Below are 25,016 nucleotides of genomic sequence, written 5' to 3'. Positions count from 1 at the left end.
TATGCTGAACAAAAATATAAATGCAACATGTAAAGTTTTGGTCCCATGTTTCATGAGCTAAAATATAATATCTCATATTATCCCATAGGCCTATATAGGCTGTTTGTGAGCATTTCTCCATTGCCAATAATGAATTTCTTATGAGCTGGAACCAAATAAAATCTAAGTAAAATTGTTGCATGTTGCATTTTTGTTAAGTATATTTTGTGGGTAGGCTATGTGATTGAGGTGTGTGTCTGTGTCTGTGTGTGTGTGTGTGTGTGTGTGTGTGTGTGTGTGAGTGATTGTTGAGTGCCCTTATCACCTGCTCCAGTCAACACAGATGCTTTCCCACCAGCAGTGAAGGGGTTAAGTCTGACTCTGCATGCACCGAGCAGCCCTCCCTCCTCTCCGTCTCTCCCTCCCTCCCTCTGTCTCTCCCTTTCCATCCATTTTCACTGTGTGTGTTTTTAGGGGGCTGTGCCATCTGCAAGCCCAGCGCCTGGCTTACGTTTTCAGATATACACACACAACTAAGTTTGATAACAAAAAAGACGCCGCCGCGCATTCATTTTGGAAACATTTGAAATACATACAGCTTTCGGCGGACGCTTTCCTTTGTGGTTTGAATATCTTTTTCTACACTAGTTTTTCCATCCGAAAGCCACGGGATATGTCGAGAGGGGGAGGCGTTTCTTCTTCTGCCCAAAGGCTCCCCAAGTTGGGACCCTACTGACGCGCAATGACATAAAGGTAAGGGGGCAGAAAGTGAAATCAGTGAATCTGGGCGTGCGATTTAGGGTTTCGCTCGTTTTACTGGATCGCGGCGAGGTTTCAACTTTAAAACTTGATAACAGAGCTGAGTCATGGTCACATAGTTCACCCTACCCGATCGTCCCATTTGACGCAATGTGCATGATAATGGCCCGCCTCGTCCTAGTTTGGGACAAAAATGACATATCAGAGAAATAAGTTGGATCAAGGTATCAGAGTACTTTAATTCAGTGATTCAGTATTTAGCCCACGCCCTTAATATCTGTGTGTGTGTGTGTGTGTGTGTGTGTGTGAGAGAGAGAGAGAGAGAGAGAGAGAGAGAGTGAGATCATAAAAAAACCGTACCTAGGCAAGCCTGTAGGCCCACTCTGGGACACCAGTTTCACTTTGCTTACTGTGTACACACACGTAAGTGTTAGTAAATGGTCTGCTCACTTGGAAGTCCCTCCACTTTACACACATCTGGATACCTGAACAAGAGGATGTGTTTGACAAATGACTTCCTCTAAAGTAGATAGCGAGCTGCTTTCAGGAGTCAGTCTAATATGTCATCATGTGAAGGTCATGGCTCCCAATCAAGCTTAATGAGAACGTCGTTTTTTTTTCCTTAGGAGAGAGAGAGAGTGAGAGTGAGAGAGAGAGAGAGAGAGAGAGAGAGAGAGAGAGAGAGAGAGAGAGAGAGAGAGGAGAGAGACAGAGAGAGAGAGAGAGAGAATGTGTGTGTGCTGTGTGTGCTGTCCATTATCTCTCACCTCTCCACGGTCAGTCTGTGACTTATGTGATACTGACTTGATAGTCCAAGTCAAGGTGCCAGATATGTCACAAAACTGTGTAGCTCTATCCTCACACTTAATTATGTATGAGTGTGAGTGCAACAGTAATGGAAGCATCCAAATTGGATTAGAAATCTGTCCCAAGGCAGAATTTGGTAGCCACTCTCCCATCTTCCTGTTATGGCACCTCTCTCCATAATTAGCAACATTAAACTCCCTTATCCACTTCCTCTCCCAGGTCTCGCTTACATAGTTAGTTGCAAGGGCACATTTTAACTACGTTTCTAGATGTTTCCTGCATAGTCTCCAGTCGGAGAATCCCAGGAATCTGCCCGTGTCGTAGGAGTGCCAGCAGGAGATAGAGGGAGTGAATGCTGAACTGGGCCTGTATGGGTCACCACTTGAGATTTAGCCTGTGGTCAGCTGAGCCACAAAACACTTTGTCTGTTACTGCCACTTAACAGTCTATTTGCATCCCTCTTACATCATAGTATGCCATAAGAGATACAATAGGCCAACTCAGTGTGGTCACTCTTTATTTATAGCATGCCATGCCCATAGTGTGTTGGGTTTTTAAAAGTTAAAAACCGAGGTACGTTACTTACTTTATTACACTATCAGTGCTGCTGTATTAAATGATAGCATCATCTTTTTTATATACAAATAATATTGGTTACATTGGGTGTAAACCTCTCAACATGATATGCTATTTTTACACCCAATGTAACACTAATTCTAGTGTTCTAGAATTCTGTAACAATAATTCTATATTTCAGTTAGGGCTGCAACTAACGATTATATCCGTTGTCGATTAATCTGGTGATTCTTTTCTCGATTAATCGATTAGTTGTTTGGTCTATAAAATGTCAGAAAATGGTGAAAAATGTCGATCAGTGTTTCCCAAAGCCCAAGATGACGTCCTCAAATGTCTTGTTTTGTCCACAACCCAAAGATATTCAGTTTACTGTCATAGAGGAGTAAAGAAACCAGAAAATATTCACATTTAAGAAGCTGGAATCAGAGAATTTTGACGTATTTTTCTTCAAAATTACTCAAACCGATTAATCGATTATCAAAATAGTCGGCGATTAATTTAATAGTTGACAACTAATCGATTAATCGATTGCAGCTCTAATTTCAGTGACTCAAGGGATCAATATACAGCATTTAAAAGCAACCAGACTCCCATCTCATGCCGCTTTTTGACCATTTTAGAAATGCTAACTCACGACACAGCACTTACTCCAGAGTGAGGGGATTGATCCTGCATGTTCATGCATCTAAACGATTTGTTAAATAGGGAAGACAGCGTTGGGAGTGGAAAGTTACCGGTGCCACTGCCCTGGCGAGGTAACACAAAGCAGTTCAATGTCCAGGGAAAACTAATAGATATTTGTACTCTCTACTTTATAATAAATGGGAACATGGAGAAATTGTCTTGAATTATTGAAATAAAAGTTGCCAGTACCACAGTGAGTTCAGCTGCTTTGTCAGCTGGAGTTTTGTTAGTCTTCAAATGCTTTGAGGCCTTAATTCTGCTGCGGTGATGCAATCAGGTCAGAAAAACAGAGGAGCTCCACCTCCCCTTTTGTGATAACACTCAAAGGAAAAAACGGACAGATTTCTAGCAAGTTAGGTTGTAGTCCCGGCAGTCATGTCCATTCTGAAAAACTAATAGTTACATTGCTTGAATGAAAATTGCTGAAATTGAATGTTGGAAATGGCTGACAAGCTGGCTGGGGATTGTTTGCTTTGGCAAGATGCACTGTACACAGCTCCTACAGATCTCATAGTGTCACTGTCAAGTTGTCTCAGGGAAAACTGAGCCCAGGTGTTGTGTTTCACATCACTGGGAGGTGCCGAGTTGGTCCTCGCTCCCTCCACACACAACTCCTGAATGTAAAGAAGAGTGAGAGTTCAGCTGTAGCCACCAGACATGTTTTACTATCGCACACTTAAGGACTAGCAGGTAACTAGGTAGAAGCCCTGGAGTGTTTGTTTGTCAGGGTAACTGAGTTCTCTTAGTTACTGATCTATAACAAGCTGCAAAGTGATCTCTCTATACATCTAACTGCTGCATTCCTTTGCAGCAGGAACATACTTGTGGACGTCACTGAAGTTGTCAAGAGGAGGACGACTTCATTATATTCCCCCGCTGAACTGATCTGTACCAAGCCACTCGCTTCCCCTATCTAAGACAAAACAGTGGGCTGGCCTGCTGTTAGAACATCTTTTCTCCCCCTGTGTGAAACACTACTGTCACCATGCAGACCTCATCACTTCGCCGCCAGATGAAGAACATGGTCAACAACTACTCGGAGGCGGAGATCAAGGTACGGGAGGCCACCTCCAACGACCCCTGGGGTCCGCCCAGCTCGCTCATGTCCGAGATTGCCGACCTGACCTTCAATGTAGTGGCCTTCACCGAGGTAATGGGTATGATCTGGAAGCGGCTCAATGACCACGGTAAGAACTGGCGCCACGTTTATAAGGCACTGACCCTGCTGGACTACCTGATCAAAACGGGCTCAGAGCGCGTGGCCCAGCAGTGCCGGGAGAACATCTACACCATCCAGACCCTGAGGGACTTCCAGTACACAGATCGGGACGGCCGCGACCAAGGCGTCAACGTGCGGGAGAAGGCCAAGCAGCTGGTCGCTCTGGTAAGGGACGAGGAGAAGCTGAAGCAGGAGAGGACCCAGGCAATGAAGACCAAGGAGCGCATGGCGGGGGCTGCCGCTGGCTTAGGCTCTGGATCCATGCCGCCTCCATACCCAGGCCGCCGCACCAGCCAGCCCAGCATGGCAGCTCTCTATGGGGATGAGTTCAGCAGGTCCAGAGGGTCTCCGTCCTCCTTCCACTGTGAGTAGAAACGCCTAACTGGGAACATTCAACAAATGTATACACTGCGCTGTAGTTGTATATATGCTTGTTGATAGAAACACAAACTCACTCGCCCATTGGCGGACATACTGCACCAAGTGTAACATTACTTCAGTGTTTCAGAGTATTACAGACCTAGCTGAGTGAAAGCAGGATATTTCCTTTGGCATGTGGCCTGTCATTTGTGAGGAATGCAGTGATGACTGACTTTATCAGATGCATTCAAATGTTCTGTTATGTATTTGAGGATTTCTTTGATGCCAGAGACAGAATCTTTTTTTTACCACATCCTTTAAAGTGGTATCCATCTATCTACAGCTGTATACACTGTGCAACATATTTCATTTACCTCAGCTTCCTTACAGGGCCTTGGTTGGGGATTTCTGAAGCAATTATACAAGTAGGAATTTCCTCCTAATCTTGTGACTGTGGCACAGGAGATGCATCTGTAGATGACAGATATGTGCGACTCACACGACTGTACAACTCAATTTTCTTATCTTAGAATTTTCATTTGACATCAGAAAAGGGGGGAAAGGGTAGATTTAAGAAGAGCTTGTCAGTGCTAGTCTACTCCCTGCCCAGTATTCTGTGTTTTGAGATACAGCCAGCAACAAAAAGCAGCATTTATCAGCCCCGGGCTCCCATTGAGGCAGGTGCTATTGTCATGCCAGCAGCTGGCCGTTAGGGCCTCGATAAAGTCCCAGTGAATTGCTCCTTCTTATTGTCCTCCAGGTTTTTCACAGAAAGTGTTTGTTAGTTTCAGTTCTGCTCTCCCCATGACGGTGGGACATCTGCATTCCTTTCATTCCCCTGCTCACAGTCACGTCAGCTAAACTGGAATGACAAAGGAGGGGAGGCCCTGTTTCTGCTTGTCAAAGCTCACGTGAAACCACAACTGGTTACCATGTTTATTTGTTGGTGGAACTATCTATTATGCTGCTGCAGCGGTGTTGGTTAGAAGGCCAGATAATATGAGACCTCCGTCCCCCCTGTGAGTGTCTGGGGGTTAGGGTATTGAATGTCATTAGGCTATGAACTAGTATGATCTGATAACAGCAAGGACTTGAAAGCACACTATAGAAAAGAGTAGCTGGCAGCTGTAGGAATCATTTGTAAATGTGGTGTAACTGGTGTGTACCATATACTTTGCCATTTGTGTGGTCTGTGTGGGGCACGTGGTATGTGTTGTGTTTATTAAAGAGTGGTAGTCAGTAGTAGAGCTGCGGTTTTAGGAAAGCATCAGTAACTATGTTGCTCATGCTATACTTTTGTGTCTGTGGCCTGCTTGAGTTTCCCCACAGTTTTCATGTTGCCCACAGATGATATCTGACTGTCTTTCACCACTAATCCTTTCAAATTCCTGCAGTCAGTTGCTGTTTTTCTCCAGTACATTTTCCATTTGATACAAGTTCCTTACATACTTTTTTGGGCCAGAACATGTGCCAATGCCAACATGTGGCCGGTTACCCCCTCCAAGCTCTGGTTCTGTGGTTCAGTCTTAGCAGTTGCTACAAGAGAAGCCAGTCTCCAATACACCGGAAAAATAAATACACCTGAAAAAAATGCTAACTTTGAAGCCTCATTTTATCAGACAGAGGTTACCTTTTATGCTGGATAACTATTAGGTTTTTACAGCTTTTTATATCTTATAATTATAATAATTTTGTCTTAATCCAGATTTGCAGGTTTACAAAAAGGCCCAGACTACAGAAATGTCTGTACCTCAGTATTTGGCATTGAGTTCTTCAGAAGTGTACTGTAGGTGTTTATACTTGAAACTGTATGTGTGTGAGTGTGTCTATGTGTGTGCAATGTGTGTATATCTGTGTGCAGGCCAATGCCTCGGTGCCCGCATGTGCGCTGGCCTGTATAAATGCAATAATTTCATTTTTTGCAACACTGCACATTAGCACAGTTTCTCAATCTGTTTTGGGTGATTTTAAAGACAGGCAGGGGGGATAGTGCTGTGGTGGTCTCTTGGAGATTCCAGGATGCCAGCCCATGGTTGAGGGTTGGATGTGATGCTGATGGATGGTGTGGGTGGGGGTCAGGAGGTTGGCAGCAGCTAATTGCCAGCCAGCATTCCAGCCTAGGCGGGGGGACATTGAGGGGCAGCGCACTGGAAGTGATTGAGTGCTGAGACCTGACTGTGCCATCATGTGGCCTGCTACCCTCTTTTAGCCCCATTAGCCCTGACCCACAGCCTGGCACCCAGACTGGTATATTGCCAGTCACCCTCCCCATCCCCTCCCCCCCAAGCTGGACCTGAGTCCTGGAACCCACCCAGAGGATTCGGGGTAATAAGGTGGGCCCCTCTCCACCCCACCCCCCCTTGCCTCTCCCCTTCCACCACTCCAGCTCTGCACACAGGCACACCATTGTTTCCAGTGCAGGCAGAGTTAGACAGACCATGGCAAGCAATGCCAGCAAAGGCCCTGAAACAACAGCCAATGGAGCAAAGAATTAACATGCAAAACCAGTGCCAGCTCTTTCCTGATCTTAAAAACCACACTAAAGTGTTTTTTTTTCTTTGTTTTCCATCTCCTCCCCCCTCTATTTCCATCTGTCAATGTTTCTCTCAACACCCTTCTGCTCTCTGCCTCCTTGAACGCCCGCTCCCCATTCCTCTTCCTCTGCCCCTCAGCCTCCTCTTCCTCTCCTCGCCTTGCTCCAGACCTGGAGCAGGCTCGGCCCCAGACCAGCGGAGAAGAGGAGCTGCAGCTGCAGCTGGCCCTGGCTATGAGCCGAGAGGAAAATGAAAAGGTACCTCTTGCTGTGACACACACACACATACACACACTCTGACCTTGCACTGAGCACAAACCTCTCGTCCTTACAGCACATGAGCCTGACAGAAACAGGCTCCTTAGTCCTGCTGCTGACAACATACAGAGTAGTAACACTGTGAACATTCTCATGCTCAGACAGTATCCCCTATGGAGGTGAGGCATCGCTCTCACCCCTCTCCTCTAAGAGGCCTCCATTTCCCAGAACCCTTAACAGAAAGCGATATCATCAACTCTGTCCATGATGCGGTCAATAATGGCCTTTTGACCAATCGGTGAGAGCGATGCTGAAGAGTGAGCTGGTTGCTGAATGAGTGAGAAGCCACACAGGATGTGTGCATTGATCCATTCCTTAGCAGCCCAGACACTGCCAGCCCTGATCTCCATGGCAAGGGCAACCATTGCCCTCTGTGATTTCTGCTTGGGTACTATGGGAATATTATGCATAGCACTTTTCAGTTCTGTAATCAAAGCAAACCAGTTGTGATTTTGACTATGAAATTGAGAACCATAGCTTTGATCTCTGTCAGACGTTTAAGTCTGGGATTCTTTTACCTTTTGAAGCTTCAATTTCTATTGGTTAGTCCTCCTCCTAACTCCTCCCACTTGACCCTAGCCGCCTCCCCCGGTGGATATTGATGAACAGACCCAGCTCCAGATCGCTATGAGTCTCAGCAAGGAGGAGGCCCAGAAGGTACAAAGATGCTGGGGCCAGGGATAACCCTTGCCTTGCATCCTCTACCCTATAGTACAGTACATCTCCTGTTATTCTACACTAAAACCAACCTCAGTCGTTGTGTCCGTCAGGAAAAACCACTGCATGTACTACTCACTTTCTCTCCTCTCCAGATTTGGTCTATGGCCTCCCTCACCCCTGAACAGCAAAGTGGCATGTAACATTCTCCAACGATTAGAGACTAATTGGATGAGGCTGCATCCTTCTGTTCCACTAACCAGTAGCTCTCTATCTCTCTCTTAGACCAGTAGTTTGAGATACAAACCTCAGACACTCTGACCTCTTCTGGTGTGTTGGCCAAACTCTCTGTCAGGGAAGGGCAAAGGGATTGTCCCCTTTACTCTAATTGGGAAACCTGTAGACTGGCTTGCATGCAATGTATTGTGAGAATACCAAAGCAGATTCTTTACTTTGTTTGTCAACTGTTGACTAATTGCAATTCCCTTCACTGATTGACACCCTCACAGCCAGTCGTCCCCCGTCCGCCTGTCGCGCTGGATATGGATGAGGAAAGCCAGCTTCAGATGGCCCTGAGCCTGAGCAAGGAGGAACACCAGCAGGTAGTGCCCCCTGGGGGTCACTGGCAGGGCAAAGGGAGAGCAATCACTCTCCTTTTTGGGTCCTGCTGCAGTCTAACCTCTTTGGTCCTTTATTCTAGTAGGCAATCCTCCTCAACGCTTTCCTCCATTTCTTTTTAATCACTTCCTCTGGCTGACTGTCTCCCCCTTTTAATTTTTCCAACTCTCTGCAACACCCCTCTGCTTTTTTTGTTGCACTTATTTTTAAGGCCTGTCCCTGTATCACTCCGTTTCATTATTATCTCTGGCAACCATTTTACTCCACCTCTCTCTTCCTGTCTCACTCTGTCTCTCTCCTCTTCCCTCCCTCTTTTTTCTCTCTCACTCTGCCAATATAGCACAATAGAGCTGCTCAGTAAGTGACCCAAGTGCTTGACTGCTCTGTCCCCTCTTTGGCCAGAGAAATCTCTGGTCCCTGCCTTTTGCGCACATTCATCTCTTGGTCATATGTTGCGTGTGACCATGCAATCCGGCTTTTGTGACTGTGCGCTGTCCCTGAGTCATAAATATAGTATGTGTATGACCATATGTGAGTTTTGCCCAAAGCTCTGTCATGCCCACTGGCGTCCATGTGTCTGTTTCTGTTGACAGGAGCAACGCAGTCGCCAGGGAGACGAGTCATTGCTCCAGAAAGCTCTCGAGGAGAGCAAACGAGACATGGATTCTAAAGGCGGGGTATGAAATATTGACACCATTCCCTTTCTGTCAGTTTACTTTTGAAGTGCCTGTGATTTTTCCTCAAGTGTGTCCTCATTTATCATGATGGGATGGTTACAAACCTGTTTCTTATAAAATTCATATTTAATCATAGTCTAATATGCAGTCGTAACTGAGTAGCAAACCAACAATAATACAGAGCAGAAGCTATATATTGTATGTGTTCATCAACTGCAATTGTCTCTTGTTTCTGTGGTCAGAGTGCCTTCATGGACCTGGTAGATGTTTTTGCAGTCCCTTCAGAGCTGCCCCCTAGTGACAGCCGCTGGGGTGGCGTCCAGCTCCAGGCTGCTGCTCGCCTGGCCGGCACCGACCCCTGGGACTCACTGGGTGAGCCATGAGTTAGCTAACCATGTCTACAAAACAGTGACTTCACTCTTAAAGCACTGAGTCATAAATGACGGTAAAATACAGCCCTCTCTACAGATGTGTCTGTGCACACAACTCATTTGTCAGTACACTATATGAATTGATTGTACAGTGTACAGTTTTCCTGTGTTGGTTATTCATTCACACACAAGCAAACACACACACACACACACACACACACATCCATACCCACGTGTACTGTGAAACTGCACAAAGTGTGCTGTGCGCAAAGTGACTCATGTATCTATGTACACAATATACATGGCACTCATTGCGTGATATGGAAAACTCACAGCAGTAGAATAGAAGCCTCTCAGTCTAATTCACCTCTCTGTTATTGAAGAAGGCTCCAACATCCCGAGAGTAGAGTCTCCCTGGATGGCACCGCCAACCTCCAGCAGCCCTGCCCCATCTTGGGAGAGAAGACAGCTCCCGGCCGACCCCTGGGACGCCCCGCAGAACAATGTCCCCAACCTCAGCTCCACAGGCCAAGCATGGGGCTCCCCCGCTCACACAGGTGTCTGCATGCATGCACTCCTACAGCTCAACTGACAAGACAAATTAGGGGTTTGCGTAGATAATAGAAGCCACATAACACATTAGAAATGTTTCACAATAATGACACTGGATTGTATCTTGGTATGCTGTTACAGCTCCCCCAGGGGTAGATCCATTCTCTGCCCCAGCAGAAAGAACAGCACCTTTGGGCGCTGTCAATGCACCTTCTCTGCGAGCCGGGAGCCCCTCAGGTGAAACATACTTTCTTTTACTCTTCTCAGTGCGGTTCCATGTTTCCCAGATCCCTTGACCTTGTTTTCTCTCTCCTTCCCCCTGGTAGATGGGGATCTGTTTGATGAGGCCATGGACGGAGGTCAGGTGAATGTGAATGGGCGAGGTGAGGGCAGTCCGGAGCTCTTTGACCTGTCCCGTCTGGGGGAAAGCCTGGCCGCCCCCAGCCCTCGTACGTGTCAGACCCCTGAGGCCTTCCTGGGCCCCACAGCAGCCTCCTTGGTTAACCTGGACAGCTTGATCCCGGCAAACCCCCCAGCGAAGAACAAGAACCCCTTTCTATCAGGTATTTATGCATTGGATTTTATTTGTATAACACTTGTCAAAGTTTACAAAGTGCCTCACATTGACGCCAAACATAGAAACAAGGCTACACAAGAAAAGAAGAGGCTGGCAGCAAAAACAAAGAAACAATAGTAGAAAGAGAAACATGATTACATAAAAGGATATTTGTAGAAATAGGTCTTAAGAAGTGATTTAAAAGGCAGAACTCATTCTGCCATCCTGAGCGCTGACAAGGAAGGCCATAACGCTAGATTTAGGAATGACCAGAAGGCCCCTGCCCAGGCTCATGAGGGTTTAAGCGGCCAAAGATGTAATATTCGGCAATGTTCGTTTTAGAAGTGATCCGCAACATCTTAAAGTCACTTCAGAAACTTTCTCAAATGTCTGAGATATGATAAATCCCAAACAAGTGTTAGATAATTGTTTGAAGCAGACCATGTGATCTCTCACGTCTGTTTCGCTCTCTCTCTCTGTCTAGGTCTGAGCGCTCCTTCACCCACCAATCCATTCCAAACCGATCAGCCCAGACTAACTCTGAATCAGATGTCCTCCAGCTCCAGCTCTCCGGTTCCCCCTGCCACCTCTCTTCCATACAGTGCCTCCTTGCCCCTGCCTATGAGCCACCAGCCCGCCAGCCTCCCCTCCTCCCTGACTCAGCCCACCCAGGCCAGTGTGGACATGCTGGGGAACCTCCCGCAGCCCCTGCTGCCCCTCTCTTCAGCCAGCACTCTGGGATCACAGGCTGAACAGCACAGTCAGAACCCTTTCTTATGAGGACCAATTGAACTGGAGAAAAAAAAAAACTTGAGGGATGCCATTAGGTTATGCTCTTGAAATGTCACTCTAACCACAGACTGAACTGGAGCCCCCCTGGAAATCAAATGAAAACCCTATTCTTAGTTGTTTTTTTTATATCGTGGTTATAATACTGTAACCCTTAGATTGATGCAAGCTGGTTCTGCTCTGATCTTCACTGTAACAACCTGTCTGCTTCCTCCTCTGTGATGAAGGCAGAAACAGGGGATAAAAAAAAGAGATAATGCTTTTGTATCAGACAAAATTAGTGTCATGTAAAACTTCTTTAAGGCCATAACCTATATGCTAATTGACTTCAGATACAAACCTACACAAAAGCACAGTTGGATGATATTTTGATGCTGCTGCACTTAGCCATAATTCCCGGGCAAGTATATGTTACGGCTTCTCAACTTCCAAGTCACATGCTCACTCAGTTGTTTGTATGATTGGCTTAGCACTATTGCTCTTGATCTAGCGCTGACTGTCCATCAGATATGCCTGCTGCCTGTCTCTCTGATAGCCCACAATGCTCTGGGGTAGACTGCCCACTGCTGCTTGCACTGGTCCTGACACATACTCTGGCTCCGGGACAAACAGAGGAAGGAGCTACCAGCCAACCTATCCAGTTAAGGAAACACAGGTTACTGCATCAATAAGGTTCACTGGAACTGAGCCACTGTTGGACCAGAACTGACGAGAAAAAGGGGTATATATTAATTTTATTATAGTGGAATGAATTGCTGGGGTTAACTGAATGACATAAGGATTTTAAAAGGACCATGATTGCTTCAGAATTCACTATGAGCAAGGCGACATTTGAAAACGTATGAATCATGATTTTTGTTGTTCATTGCTTGTGAACCACCGAGCCTCATCAAATATAAGGGTAAAATTAGAACACTCTGTAATCGCTCAGTTGATTTTATTGTGTTCTATTTTCTCAATTCCCTTCATATCATTATGTCTTACATCCATTAACCATGAGACATTCATAGTTTCCATATGACCAAAAAAACACAAAATGTATTCATTATACACCTTATGCCCCCTGCTGGCCATAACTCATTACTTCTATGTTGTACCCTGCACCACTATATCATAATGCAATACAGGCTGTTTGAACATTCATTCCTCATGCTGTACAAGAAGTTAAAAACGGGGCAAAAGTAGGCCTACATGTTTTCTAGTTACTACTGATGAATGAGATTTCTATTTTAATACTGAACATTTTTGTAGCTTTCTAGTAAGATGGGCTACTAGTAATTATCCAATGGTTACCAATTATTATTTCTTTTGCTATTCAATTTTATAAATTTACTAGTAAGTACTTAGACACTAGTAACTCATTAAATAGTTACTAGCATGCATTTCAATTTATTCTCATCACTTTTATTCAAATTAAACATTTTCATTTTAGCCTTTGACACTGCATCAACACAAACTACTGGTTTCTATTTGAATTTTAACTAGTAACTATTCCAGTCGGTCATACAAAGTGACTAGAAACAGTGGTGAATTACAAGCTACTTCTAGCTCTCACTGCTAAATATAACTTAGTAATATTTCGAGAAGTACTAGTCTCTATTTGAAATGAAAATTACATCTTTTTGACTTATATTTTAAATTGAACTATCCAATTCCATTTGGAGAGTTCAAACTAATATATTGAATTAAATCATTAGTAAAAAGCAAATTTCTCTTTCCAAATAGAGACATGTGCTTACTGAAATGCTACAAGTATAGCAGTAGGTTTCCTCCCACATTCCAAAAAAACATGCAAGTCCTGTGAACTGGAGACTCTACACTGCCCATAGGTATGAATGTGAGTGTGATTGTCTATCTGTGCTAGTCCTGTGATGGACTGGTGACCTGTCCAGGGGTGTTTCCCTGCCTTCTGCCCCCCTGTGACTCTGAAAAGGATTAAACAGGTACAGAAAATGAATGAATGAACCCTGTAGGTTTCACTGAGACAAATGATTAATAAAAGTAAAAACAGAAGTGACAAGAATAAATCAAAAGTTACTGGTGGTAAGTAGTAATGTCTATTAAACAAATGTTAAAAAGGCCATCCATACAATCATTTCATCCTACTTTGATTAGTAAAATACATCTTCTCCATTCACCCTTATGAACCGTTACCACATTCATATGGTAACAAACATTACTGTATTTCTTGTCAAGTCATCTGTCATTACTGCACTTTCACTGTCAGCAGCATGATATTTGAATTAAGGAGCTGACCCACCTTAAAGACATAAAAATCTCCTATCTGTTAATGGTGTGAAAACAGTCTTTGTGTGCCCGAGGACGATGACATCTCTTGCCAACAGGCTCGATGACAGCATCAAGTCCTGTGATAGTGTCACTTTATGAAGAACAAAAGGATGGTGGGTCACTTGGTTGTGACTGAGTCCAGCCAGCTCAGCACCTCCTTAAGTCCCTGTCCAGAGCGTGCGCTGAGTTCCAGTGTTGTGATTGGCTGAGTAGCAGATGCAATGATGTCATCCATTCTGAACAGCGACTTCATCTCTACCAGACTCATAGTGCAAGGGACATCCCTGGAAAAGGGTGGAAAATAGCAAATGGTGGTGGATCACAGCTTTCTCCAAGAGACAGAAATTGACAATGAATATGCCTTGTGTTAAACCTCTTTACTCTGACATTTTGTATTTATAGTAAGTAATAGGTGAGGAACAATGTGCATGCTTCACCTCTTGTTGAAGAGAACAAGTACTGAGGCAGTGCGCAGAGGCTCAGCGGAGAGGACCGACAGCAGCTGGATACAGGAGGAGGATATCTGGGTGATGTTGGCTGAGTCCACCACAAACTATGGAAAAACACAAAGCAATAACCATTCCATCAATCTACCATTCCAGAAGTGACGATGGAATAAAATCAGTCCCTCCAACAGGCTTCCTAACTTATTTGACTGTCAGTCTCCCAGTGTCCCAGAAAGATATGAATATGAAGAACATACGATGACAGAGGAGCAGTCAGTGAAGTAACTTGGCCAGATGGGGCCCATGCAGCCTCCCAGCTCTCTCACTGTCACTTTCTTCCTCTTCACTGTCAGGTCTGTCAGGTTGGTTCCCACCTGTGGCAGAGTAGAGATATTAGATGGTGAGAGAGATGCCCTGTCACACCAAAACTCAGCCTCGCACGTTTCGTTTACTGGTGTGAAAGACAAAACAGCAGTCAACCACCTCTCATATATTACTCACTGTAGGCAGAGTAGCAGGAGGTTCTCCCAGTTCACACGATCCATGTGAAGTGAGCTGTTAAAACACGTTGTTAAGAAAAATGGTCACACAGCAGCCAGAGTTAATGTTAACGTTATCTACTAGTTAACGTTATCTACTAACCACTACTAGCGTAACAGTTAGCTAAATGACGCCAACGTCAACAAGCAGCTAGCCCACTTTTCCAGCTGTACCACTATGTTTGTAGTTTTCAACAGTCAGCAGACTGCACAAAGGATATTTTGTAGGCGTTTTAACAACATCGTTTTTCCAACACCGGTAGCCCCAAGCAGCAAACACATTTCATTGCTGCTCATTCAGAAATGCTATTATAAACTCTTATTTTGAGGTACGCAGACATTAGCCAACGAGCTAGTAGCCTCGTTTGGTACCATGGCGACGCTCACGTGACAGTGTTAAGCCGTTGTGATAGGGCAAAATATAAATCAATCATTCAAATCTTGTTTCTAATTGGTCACTGCTGCAGTCGTCAAATGAAACGGAAGCAAAACAATATCAACTTCTTCCTCGAGAGTCCTCCCGTTCACATAACGGGCGCTGTCACAGACAGCCCCAAAACTTCGCACTGCATTAGCACCGAGGTGGGAGTGGTGTCACAGTACAGCAGACAATACCTGTCAGTTCCTCTGGATTTGGATTTGGAAATCAACCATGGAAGCGAAGTTAAAGAAGGAGTTGGGGACCTCCATGCTGAAGTCAACTGGTTACTCCGGGGGTGGATGCATCAGCGAGGGCCAGAGTTATGATACTGACACCGGGAGAGTGTTCGTGAAGATAAATCACAAGAGTCAGGTTCTTTATTTCATCATGTTTTCTCTGTTAATGTACTGCCGTTTAGCCTTCATGTTAACTTCCATCCACCATCTATGCTAATTTAATTATCGTCCCGTTCACTCTCTACAAGGACTTACTTGAAATATTCAGTCTTAATGGGAAGTCATATCACTGAATGAGAGATGAAGCGAATTATTTGATGGTACTACTACAGGGAGAAGTCACCCTCCAAAAGCCACGTTTTAGCTTGTCTGCCAGTGGACTTTGTCCTCACATTGTGAAATAAAGAAAAATCAAATACTACACAACATTTTACCTCCACAAAATGCAAATCATAGTGTACGCCTATGCTTCTGTAGTGCTAATCAGCCCACTTGCTTTGTTTTATTCAGGCCAAACTGATGTTTGATGGGGAACTGGCCAGTTTGGATGCCATCTTAAAGACAGAAACTGTCAAAGTCCCCAAGCCTGTGAAGGTGATTGAGCTTGACACAGGAGGATCTGTATTTGTGATGGAACATCTGGACATGAGAGGTCTTAGCAAGTAAGAGCCATCTCGCATATATGGTATCGTCAGTCTATCAATGATAGGGGAGTGACAAGTAGAGTAAATTTGAATACATTTATTCTTTTTTTTTCTGAAATTCTTTCCCTATCCTCAAACCCTTTCTCATGTATAGGTACTCAAAGCACCTTGGAGAGCAACTGGCAGATCTGCATTTTCACAACAAGAGACAGATGGATAAACAAAATAAGGAGCAGCAGACAGTGGGTAATTCACCTGAATAATAACCTCACCTAAGTACCAGCAGACCTATGGAAACACACAATAGGAATCTTTCCTTTTCCTGTCATTTCCACATTCCACATTTCCACTCACTTCACTGAACAGCAAGGAACTTTGTATGTTAACCCGGTGAGACTAATTAAGATGTATAACCTCTGTGAATGTACACAGGAAAAGGAGCAGGGCAGTCTGAGGTGCCTGTTGTTGACAAATTTGGCTTCAGTGTACCTACATGCTGTGGATACCTTCCACAGGTAAAACATGGTATCACAGAGAACCCTGTATACAAGACCAAACTGGTCTGTCTTGTGGCCTCTAAAATATACCTGTAGTCAAGTTATATTACTGTATCCTGAAATTGTTTTCCCTTACCTCCCCAGGAAAATGAGTGGCAGGATGACTGGGTGACATTTTACTCCCGGCAGAGACTGCAGCACCAGCTTAACATGGTGGAGAAGTCTCATGGAGACAGGGAGGCCAGGGAACTATGGGCCCAGCTACAGGTACATCCTCCCTCAGCCCTCAGTATAAACAACACATGCATCTCTTTATTAATGGATTAATAGCTTGACAGTGCCACTTACATTATCTTCTCCGTCATTGCTGTTTACAGCTGAAGATCCCTCAGTTGTTTGCAGATGTGGAGGTTGTCCCTGCTCTGGTCCACGGAGACTTATGGGGAGGCAACGTGGCGGAGTGCGCAGAAGGCCCAGTCATCTTCGACCCCGCTTCCTTCTATGGCCACTCAGAGTATGAGCTGGGCATTGCAGGCATGTTTGGTGGCTTCAGCAGCTCTTTTTACTCTGCTTACCATGACAAGATTCCCAAGGCACCGGGCTTCGCAAAGAGAAACCAGCTTTACCAACTCTTCCACTATCTGAATCACTGGAACCACTTTGGCGGTGGCTACAGAGGCTCTTCTCTCAGGATTATGAAGGACCTAGTGAAATGACTGCACACTCACCCGCTTTTAGAAACCTTCACAGTCTTAAACTCAAGCCAAGTCTTATGAAAATGTTGACAGACACTAATTGACCTATGTCATTGCTGCTAATTGCTTAAGAGACTAAACCTATTCCAATGTCTATTATATTATGAAGATATTCCAGAGTCAACAGGAACATGGACACAGACAGAAGTCATTCCAACCCCTTCCTCTCTCGAAAACAAGAAAAACAAAAGTCACATCTTTCTTTTAAATTAAATTGTATAGTTGAGCAAGGGCATGTTCACTATTGGCACTTTTAAAATATCTATAACAGTGTGTTTAATAGGTTGTAGGTCGCCTACCAACTATGCATAAAAGTCAACATGCATACTGAATAATTTATCTGCGCCTTTGGTTGCCTGAAAATGATATCATGCGTAAAACAACCTGCAAAGTGTTGCTGTATAGCAATAGATCCCTGCATTGTTTGTTGGATTGCCAATGCCTATCCAAAAATAAAACAAATGATGATCCAATCTGTCTGAGAGATTGTTTGGAGCTTAACTGAGATAAAACTTGTGGAATGCTGTCATAGTCATAGTATTCACAGTAGAGAAACAGGCTGTATAGTAGTCTACACTAGTTAATGCACTGATTTACAGTGCTGATGTACTGTGCTCATTACTTTTTACTAAAGGCAAGTGTTTGTAAACCTTAGTTCTGGTCATCAGTCCTGATTGGTTAAATAATACACGCACACATGTGGTATGGTCTTACTTTTAACAGATAATTCAACTATTATTAACTTATTACAGAAGTGTAGAACGACAAGAGCTTTTGTCCTCTGTTGGCTGTGTTGATTTGTATCTGTACGTCTACAGTTTCTGAGGCGCCATGAATGTGAACCTTCTCGCTTACCGTACCGGCCGGGGCGGGGACCAACAACTACACCATTGATGTCGGTGTTATTGCTCCGGTTTTGCTAAGTTAATTTCGTTGTACTGCACTTACATTAATTTTCACGATGATATGTCATTGACCCCGGTTAACCAAAGCCGCGTTGTATATATTTTATAAAGTCTTGTCGTTTTCCCAAGTTGTTTTCACACCCACACACATTCCGTTCGCTAGACATAACCAGTCGTAGTGCTAATGTTAGCTAGCTAGTTAATAGAACTAACGTACTACCGTTAGCTGCTGTATGCTACGCTCACAAGCCACCTAAACCGCAAAGTCATCAGAGACATCTTTATAGTTGAAAGTCCAGCAAAATGGCTTTGGCGGAGACAGAAAATGGGTGTAACGGTGGTGATGGAGGAGGCGAACCCGACGTGATTGCCCAAGCTAGTGTCTTGGGGGGCTTCAGTGAGAGTGCCGAGACCCGAGCCTTGATCGCCAGCCTGCCGGAGGTCCATGGAGACATCGTGACAAGGGAGTCTGCTACACAGAGATTCCTGGGTGAGACAGACACCTTGGATGCATACTGTAACACAAAAAAAAAATCACGTATAACCTCAAATAGAATACCCCCTTTTTAGTCAGTGTTTTGGATCGTTGGCTTTAGCTTGCTGGCTAGTCACAAAAGTCAATGTTCTTATTTTCACAGTTATAATGAACAGATATCAGGAGCAGCCTCATCTGCTGGATCCACATCTAGGTAAAACACGGCACGTTTAATCACTTAGTAGTAGTAGTGCTGGTTGATCTTTGGAGAATGGACATATGATGAGCATGAACCCCCCATTTGTTTATTTTCTCGTAGAATGGATGTTGAACATGATATTGGACTTAGTGAGGAGTGAGAAGTCTCCCCCCTTGCTGGTTCATCTGGGCTTCAAGTTTCTCTACATCATCTCTAAGGTCAGTCAGAAACAGAACTCTTGTTAGCAGGTACCAGCTTGTGCTCTGCTGAATCATTGTTACAGTGAAACCCACCAGACCAGGCTGCCTGTGTTTTTGTCTGACCAGGTGAGAGGCTATAAAGTCTTCATGCAGCTGTTTCCTCATGAGGTGGCCAATGTCCAGCCAGTTCTGGACCTGCTGTCCAGACAGGATCCTAAAGACACTGAGGTGAGACTGGCATTGAATACTACTCTCCAAGAGAAAAATTAGCCAAGCCTACAGAGCAATTCCACCTGTGTGGGTTTGCTCCTTAAGCTTTGCTTTTTCATCAACTTTACCAATCATTACTGATAATATCTCTCACCATCTACTCATCTTAGATTTGGGAAACTCGCTACATGCTGCTGTTGTGGCTGGCTATGACCTGCCTCATACCCTTTGACCTTTCACGTCTGGACGGCCATCTGGAGTCAGACGGTGGCCAGGCCAGAGAGCCCATCATGGACCGCATCCTAGCTATTGCTAAGGTAATAGCAGAATATTACATATTGTTAAGGCTATTTTGCTATTTTGCTTTCATTGTGGACTTTATTGTATAACTCTAGGCCTAGCTCCGCATAATGGCAGGACTGTGTTATCAAGACTTGATGCTCCCCAAAAAAGAATCTAAAAGAAACAAATATGTGACAGTTAAGGCACAGGGAACTTTATTCCCCATTTAACCTTCCTACAAAATCACACTTGGAAGACGATTAATGGCTAATAATCACTTCCTAACTGTCTGTAGTTAGAAAGTCACTGACAGTCCAAGATTAAAGCAAGAATTCAAACTCAAACTAAGGAACAAACCAAGGATATCTCTTCCTGACTAACTTGGTTTCACCAAAGAGAAGACACTAAGAAGAGAGTCCATAAGCAGGTCTAAATGGATTTAACTAAACTTGTTAAGCCTTTGTAGGATTTGTAGCTATGTTTGTAGTTCCAGGGTTCATGTATTCAAAGCATTATGCATCATGTATAAATATACATGATGCATAATGCTGATTAAGAGTTTGTGCTCTTGCCATTGATTAACTGAAATAGCAATCACAGCCTAAGCTGCTGTGACGGCCCACTCCTGGTCATTAATATGTATGAGAATACAAGAGGCATTCCCATGGGTGTATGCGTGTACTTTCTCCCCACCTGATCCCCTTTTTCTATGGTTTAGTTGGTTGTTTGAGTGTCTCTGTTCTTAGTTCCCCTTTGAGGGAGTGTTGGTTTGGATTTGAAGGTGACACAACAAAATTGGTCAAATCCATTTAGTCCAGCTTGCCAGATGTCACTGGATGAATGAATATGTCTTGCAATGTACAGTATGTGATGATGGCCTATAATTATTTCTACAGTCATGTTATTATATGAATAACATGCTTTTTGTTGTTTGCAGTCTTACTTAACTGTCACTGATAGCTCCAGGGATGCTGCGTCTGTGTTGGTGTCAAAGTAAGTGTGCGACCACTATGATGCGATATTTTCACTGTACGATTATTGTGTCACAGGTTGAGGAGATATCACCACACTACCTTTTCCCCCTAAATTTTATTAACCATGACCCTCAACAATCAAGTGTTTGAGGAAAAATGTGGCTTAGTTTATTTAAAACTTGCATTGCAAACTCAATTTTATGAAATAATATACACATTTTACACAAAAGTCCTCAGTAGTGCTTCATGAATAAGGAACTTGAAAATACCCTCATACCCAGAAAATACCCCCATACCCCAGAACACAGATGTGAATGTCTCTCCCTCTCCTCCTGCATCCTATTTATCGTTTTTCTTCCACTGATCAAGTGAACGCCATAAAAACTCCATGGAAACTAATTTCACACATATGATCACCTGGACATACCTTCAGAAAAATAGTGTCTATATAATGTATATATTGTTATATTGTAGATATAAAAATGCATACACTGATTTGGTTGTGTTGTACACTGGGTTATTAGATTGTGGATGCAGACATCAGCTGTAACGCTGTGCGGTCTAATGGCGTCTTTGCTTGACTGAAGGGAGTCCAAGGTCCAGCCACATAGTGACAGAATAGCACCTGGAAGATAGCTTTACAAGACATATAACCTCGTGCACAATGTACAAGTTATGTTGTTAGTGACTGGAATAAGAAAAACACGCAACAAACCAGAAGAGTGAGAATGGAATATACTCTTCCAGTGAACAGGTCGGCTATTATTCTAAATCCATTAGAATGCAGGTTTTCAGCATTTCTGCACGTTCACCTTGCAAATTATTAGTGAATAACCTAAGAGTCCAACACAAGCTGTTATAGGAAAATAGGTAAATATGAAGCTATAGGCGTACAGCTCGCGGTGCCATGTGAGGGAGGAAGAACACATAGTGCAGATGAAATGAAAGCAATTACATTCTTGTAGGATAATGCAGCACTTTAATAAATCACATTGTAGCCTATGTACTGTATATATATACATACGCTGTTGCAGTAGGCCTGCTGCTTGTACAGTTGGATAAAGTAAGAGACAGTAAATCTGGAATTCAAACAAGCCGAGCCCTTTTTTCTGACTGTCTATATCTACCGCTGTTTACTTTCTGTTTAACCTGTAACTGCTGTTGTATCTTAGTAAAGCAAACTTGGCCTTTCACAAAATGAAATCAAGAAAAAGAAACTAAATCACAGACTTAATTACCCACCTTTACCATATATCCATCAAATAGAATGTGCATAATCAAAATATGACATTTTCTTATCCTTAAAGATAAACCACACCCATTAACATTAACACCCTGTGTACTGGGTAGCCTACTAACAAAGTCAATGGTGATTGCATAGCTCTATCTTGAAATCAAGTGGTTGATTGTCTACATTATGTGTTTCATCTGAAGCCAACCTCAATCATGCGCTCAAAAATCAAGTTATTTATGTAATCAAGGACAGCTTATTGTTCAAAAAACCCACAAACTACAAACTAGACAAGTTACAATTATTGGGTGTAATTCATTTTCCAACCAGTGGAGGGCAAACTTGTATTTGGGATGGCATCATTGATGTGAACACATATTTAGCCACATCATGTAACCTGTTATTGCTCTCTTGTCTTATTACACTTGACTGTGCAGGTTCATGACACGCCCTGATGTGAAGCAGAAGCGCCTGGGAGACTTCTTGGACTGGAGCCTCACCACTATATCCCAGGCCAATGACCAGTCAATGGGGGACATAGTAGTGCTGGATGGTGCTCTGCAGTCTCTGGTAAACACACAAGCTCAACAAGCACATTCATGTCCACTGTGTGTGTGTGTGTGTGTGTGTGTGTGTGTGTGTGTGTGTGTGTGTGTGTGTGTGTGTGTGTGTGTGTGTGTGCGTGTGGCTGTGTGTGTATGTTTGTTTGTAGCCTGTGCAGTCTGTGCATGCGCACTGCTGTGTGCCTTTGAACTTGCAGAGGGTAGTTTACAAGAGCTGACATGACTGGTATGTTTCACACAATTGCTAATGTGGTTTTGGCAGGTGTGTAATGCACCTGCTGCGTGTGTTGGATCTGCTGCGTCAAGTGACTTGTGTGAAGTTAATCTACCGCTCTAAGCTAAACGGTGCTTCGGCAAATGAGAAAGGGGCTGCAGGACCTTAGTTCTGACGAAATCCCCATTTCCAACCCACTGTCTCTCCTGACACCTGGAACATTAAGTCTACTCTCATTGCAAATCATTATTAATGAGGCAGTATATTTTCAAATCACTTCTTATCAACTATGCTAATTTGATGCAGCCCTCAAGCAACAACATGACATTCATATTATTGGCACAAAAACTTGCACTACATGTTTAGAAACCGTCCCTTTTTGCTTCGTGTCTGTGAGATGAAACTAGCTACAGCCTATGTGGTGCTCGGGGCGTTTAAAACTGGCTCTGTGTGTTCAGAGAGCAAGCCTGCAGGTCCTATACTTACTCTTCAGTTATTTTTCTGTGGATATTCAGGAAAAAATGCTGCAAAGATTTAATAATATAAACTGGCTAATATGAAATGTGGTGCTGAGAGAGATGAGTTATTATTATTATTATTATTGAATCATTTGTCAGTGAAATGTATTGTTTAAAAACGTGTGATACATTCACTAATGTAAATGCTGTCCGTTTAGCCTATATAGTATCTTGAATTGATTTGGTCGTCTTATTTGTGTCCCCTAGGCACAGCTTTTCAAACATGGGAAACGAGATGACTTGCTACAGTATGGTAAGTGTCCTTTCAGTGGTTATGCCTACCTGCTAAGAAATAATCAATTAACATAACTAATTTTCTTTTATTCCCAATGAATTGGTCTGATAAGCTTCTCAACAGGACTAGAGTAGTTGAGTTGGCCGCAGCCTGATCCCATTAGAAAAAAAACAAAAAACAAAATTCTCGGAATTACCAATTCAGTAGGAAAATGGTTAATATAATTTATGGAAATGTTTGATGGTATAACTTCACTCCAGGGGCAAAATTGTTTTTAGATTGTAGATTCTTCTTCATATGATAAAGCTGTTTGTATATCATAAAAAATGTAAACACCCTGTGCAATTTGTGCTATAAAGGCAAATTCATCAACTTTTCTAGCACTTTTCTAAACTGCCTTGCATATACATTTGATGTTCTTCTTCAATGGACTGCTCATGTCATTTTGATGATATTTTTGTATGTGTTATATTGTTGTATTTAGATGGGGAAAGCCTTTCTCACATTTTACATAAGAAGTAAAGGGGAACATAACAAAATGACAGTATTTGGCAGTTTTACTATGCCATGAAACAGCCATTCACTCATACAAATGAAAGAAAAGGTATTTTATGAGGGATTTTATGGATGTATGGGCATAATTTACAGTTCAGTTATCACTGTTGTAATGTGAAAGTCACTTGGGAGTAAAAGCTGACTGTGCTCTCTGACCCGCCTGTGGAGGGGACAAGCAAAAACTGAATGTCTCCTTCAGGGATCAATATAAATACTAATCACATTGTTACGTGATTAGTCTTTGTTCAGTTGTTTTTGCCTGTGGTACAGAGTTGTTCGTGTTCGCAAATCTTTATCAAAATGTTCTAAGCCAGAGGGGTAGTATTTGAATGCCTAGATCAGGTGATGTTTCCCTTTAAAAAATTATAATAACAGAATTGTGATAACAGAGAGCACCTCCATACATAAATATGGTGTGTGATCGTCTGTGATTTTATTGGACATCTGATCCAGTGCAACTTTCTGGCTACTTGCGTCACTTTGTGTAGAGAGAATCCAGTTGCAGCCAGCGTGTAAGCCTAGTCCACACCAGCTATAATGGTTTGTTGTTGGTGTAACTGTAAACTGCAAACATATGTACATTTTTAAATCTGTCAGTAGTCAACATAGCGAGGATTCTTTCTAGCCAAAAGGAACCCTGTAACCGCATGATGAAAAAAATATGTCTTCAATATTTTTTTATTTGCTGTATTTTTATATCTGTGCTATTGTTTTCTGCTGCAATGACTTGAATAAATTTCCTCTCAGAGATAAATAAACTTTATCTTACAGGAATGCACAGAGTTTTTAGAAGATTTGCCCATTGGTCAACCTACTCATTAAGTGATGAACATGAACACCAAATCATCACTGTGTCCTTGGCAGAGCCCCATGTTAAGATGATATACAGGGACACATGGATGATATCAATGTGTTGTCTGTATTTCAATTACAGTATTACAACAGATAACATTTATCTGCTGGTATATTTGTTCCACAGCTCCTACAGTTTTGCAGTGTCTGGAGCAGAAACGTATATCAGAGAGCAGCCAGGCCACGCTGAGGAAGCTGGGTGTCAAACTGATCCAGAGGCTTGGCCTCACCTTCCTGAAGCCACGTCTGGCCAAGTGGAGGTCAGACACAAGACTTGCCCTTTATATCTAATAGTGTGAAAACTAGGTCCACTGCCAAAAT

General features: G+C 43.3%; 4 protein-coding genes across 9 annotated transcripts in view; 3 read left to right on the top strand and 1 right to left on the bottom strand.

The window, feature by feature from the left end:
- Positions 1–459: 459 nt before the first annotated feature.
- Positions 460–11,451, top strand: epn3a (epsin 3a). Of its 4 annotated transcripts, none has more exons than XM_071529786.1 (11): positions 460–732; positions 3,620–4,388; positions 7,057–7,175; positions 7,815–7,892; positions 8,402–8,494; positions 9,104–9,187; positions 9,430–9,559; positions 9,942–10,115; positions 10,252–10,347; positions 10,437–10,673; positions 11,151–11,451. In XM_071529786.1, exons 2-11 carry the CDS (start codon positions 3,791–3,793, stop codon positions 11,444–11,446), a joined length of 1,905 nt encoding a protein of 634 aa, XP_071385887.1. In that variant the 5' UTR covers positions 460–732; positions 3,620–3,790; the 3' UTR covers positions 11,447–11,451. The 4 variants fall into 4 exon arrangements, with proteins under 4 accessions (XP_071385887.1, XP_071385888.1, XP_071385886.1 ...); XM_071529787.1 differs by having other exon boundaries at positions 3,617–4,388; positions 9,945–10,115; XM_071529785.1 differs by having other exon boundaries at positions 3,617–4,388.
- Positions 11,452–13,829: 2,378 nt separating this feature from the next.
- arl16 (ADP-ribosylation factor-like 16) lies at positions 13,830–15,026 on the bottom strand. Of its 2 annotated transcripts, none has more exons than XM_071529790.1 (5): positions 14,951–15,026; positions 14,692–14,747; positions 14,448–14,564; positions 14,182–14,297; positions 13,830–14,028 (listed from the first exon to the last, which is right to left on the bottom strand). In XM_071529790.1, exons 1-5 carry the CDS (start codon positions 15,024–15,026, stop codon positions 13,863–13,865), a joined length of 531 nt encoding a protein of 176 aa, XP_071385891.1. In that variant the 3' UTR covers positions 13,830–13,862. The 2 variants fall into 2 exon arrangements, with proteins under 2 accessions (XP_071385891.1, XP_071385892.1); XM_071529791.1 differs by having other exon boundaries at positions 14,692–14,745; positions 14,937–15,011.
- Positions 15,027–15,252: 226 nt separating this feature from the next.
- On the top strand, positions 15,253–17,747 carry fn3krp (fructosamine 3 kinase related protein). Of its 2 annotated transcripts, none has more exons than XM_071529804.1 (6): positions 15,253–15,522; positions 15,897–16,048; positions 16,185–16,276; positions 16,463–16,545; positions 16,672–16,794; positions 16,905–17,747. In XM_071529804.1, exons 1-6 carry the CDS (start codon positions 15,382–15,384, stop codon positions 17,241–17,243), a joined length of 930 nt encoding a protein of 309 aa, XP_071385905.1. In that variant the 5' UTR covers positions 15,253–15,381; the 3' UTR covers positions 17,244–17,747. The 2 variants fall into 2 exon arrangements, with proteins under 2 accessions (XP_071385905.1, XP_071385906.1); XM_071529805.1 differs by having other exon boundaries at positions 15,392–15,517.
- Positions 17,748–18,163: 416 nt separating this feature from the next.
- Positions 18,164–25,016, top strand: part of tbcd (tubulin folding cofactor D) — a 30,124-nt gene continuing 23,271 nt past the window's right edge. Inside the window, exons 1-9 of the mRNA XM_071529760.1 lie at positions 18,164–18,677; positions 18,826–18,876; positions 18,982–19,079; positions 19,188–19,289; positions 19,442–19,588; positions 20,491–20,546; positions 22,196–22,328; positions 23,261–23,306; positions 24,823–24,955. Of these exons, the coding sequence (XP_071385861.1) occupies positions 18,491–18,677; positions 18,826–18,876; positions 18,982–19,079; positions 19,188–19,289; positions 19,442–19,588; positions 20,491–20,546; positions 22,196–22,328; positions 23,261–23,306; positions 24,823–24,955 (953 nt within the window). The 5' untranslated portion in view covers positions 18,164–18,490. The remainder of the gene's footprint in view (positions 18,678–18,825; positions 18,877–18,981; positions 19,080–19,187; positions 19,290–19,441; positions 19,589–20,490; positions 20,547–22,195; positions 22,329–23,260; positions 23,307–24,822; positions 24,956–25,016) is intronic.

The sequence above is a fragment of the Centroberyx affinis genome, unplaced genomic scaffold (genome assembly GCF_046629955.1).
Source record: "Centroberyx affinis isolate AG114_WGS23_722 - 3 ecotype Tasmania unplaced genomic scaffold, CSIRO-AGI_Caff_v1 ptg001839l_1, whole genome shotgun sequence".
Lineage (NCBI taxonomy): Eukaryota > Metazoa > Chordata > Actinopteri > Beryciformes > Berycidae > Centroberyx > Centroberyx affinis.
Note: the sequence above shows the minus strand (reverse complement) of the source record. Positions and strands in the feature narration are given on the sequence as shown.

Bases quoted from the DNA above. Each gene is read 5' to 3' on its own strand.
- epn3a (XM_071529786.1), top strand. From the start codon at position 3,791: ATGCAGACCTCATCACTTCGCCGCCAGATGAAGAACATGGTCAACAAC. The intron at 10,116-10,251 runs GTGTCTGCATGC...ATGCTGTTACAG, and splicing joins GGGCTCCCCCGCTCACACAG to CTCCCCCAGGGGTAGATCCA. The intron at 10,348-10,436 runs GTGAAACATACT...TCCCCCTGGTAG, and splicing joins GCGAGCCGGGAGCCCCTCAG to ATGGGGATCTGTTTGATGAG.
- arl16 (XM_071529790.1), bottom strand. From the start codon at position 15,026: ATGAGCAGCAATGAAATGTGTTTGCTGCTTGGGGCTACCGGTGTTGGA. The intron at 14,565-14,691 runs GTGAGTAATATA...ACTCTGCCACAG, and splicing joins CTCCTGCTACTCTGCCTACA to GTGGGAACCAACCTGACAGA. The intron at 14,298-14,447 runs GTATGTTCTTCA...GTTTTTCCATAG, and splicing joins CTGACTGCTCCTCTGTCATC to TTTGTGGTGGACTCAGCCAA.
- fn3krp (XM_071529804.1), top strand. From the start codon at position 15,382: ATGGAAGCGAAGTTAAAGAAGGAGTTGGGGACCTCCATGCTGAAGTCA. The intron at 15,523-15,896 runs GTTCTTTATTTC...TGTTTTATTCAG, and splicing joins AGATAAATCACAAGAGTCAG to GCCAAACTGATGTTTGATGG. The intron at 16,795-16,904 runs GTACATCCTCCC...TGCTGTTTACAG, and splicing joins AACTATGGGCCCAGCTACAG to CTGAAGATCCCTCAGTTGTT.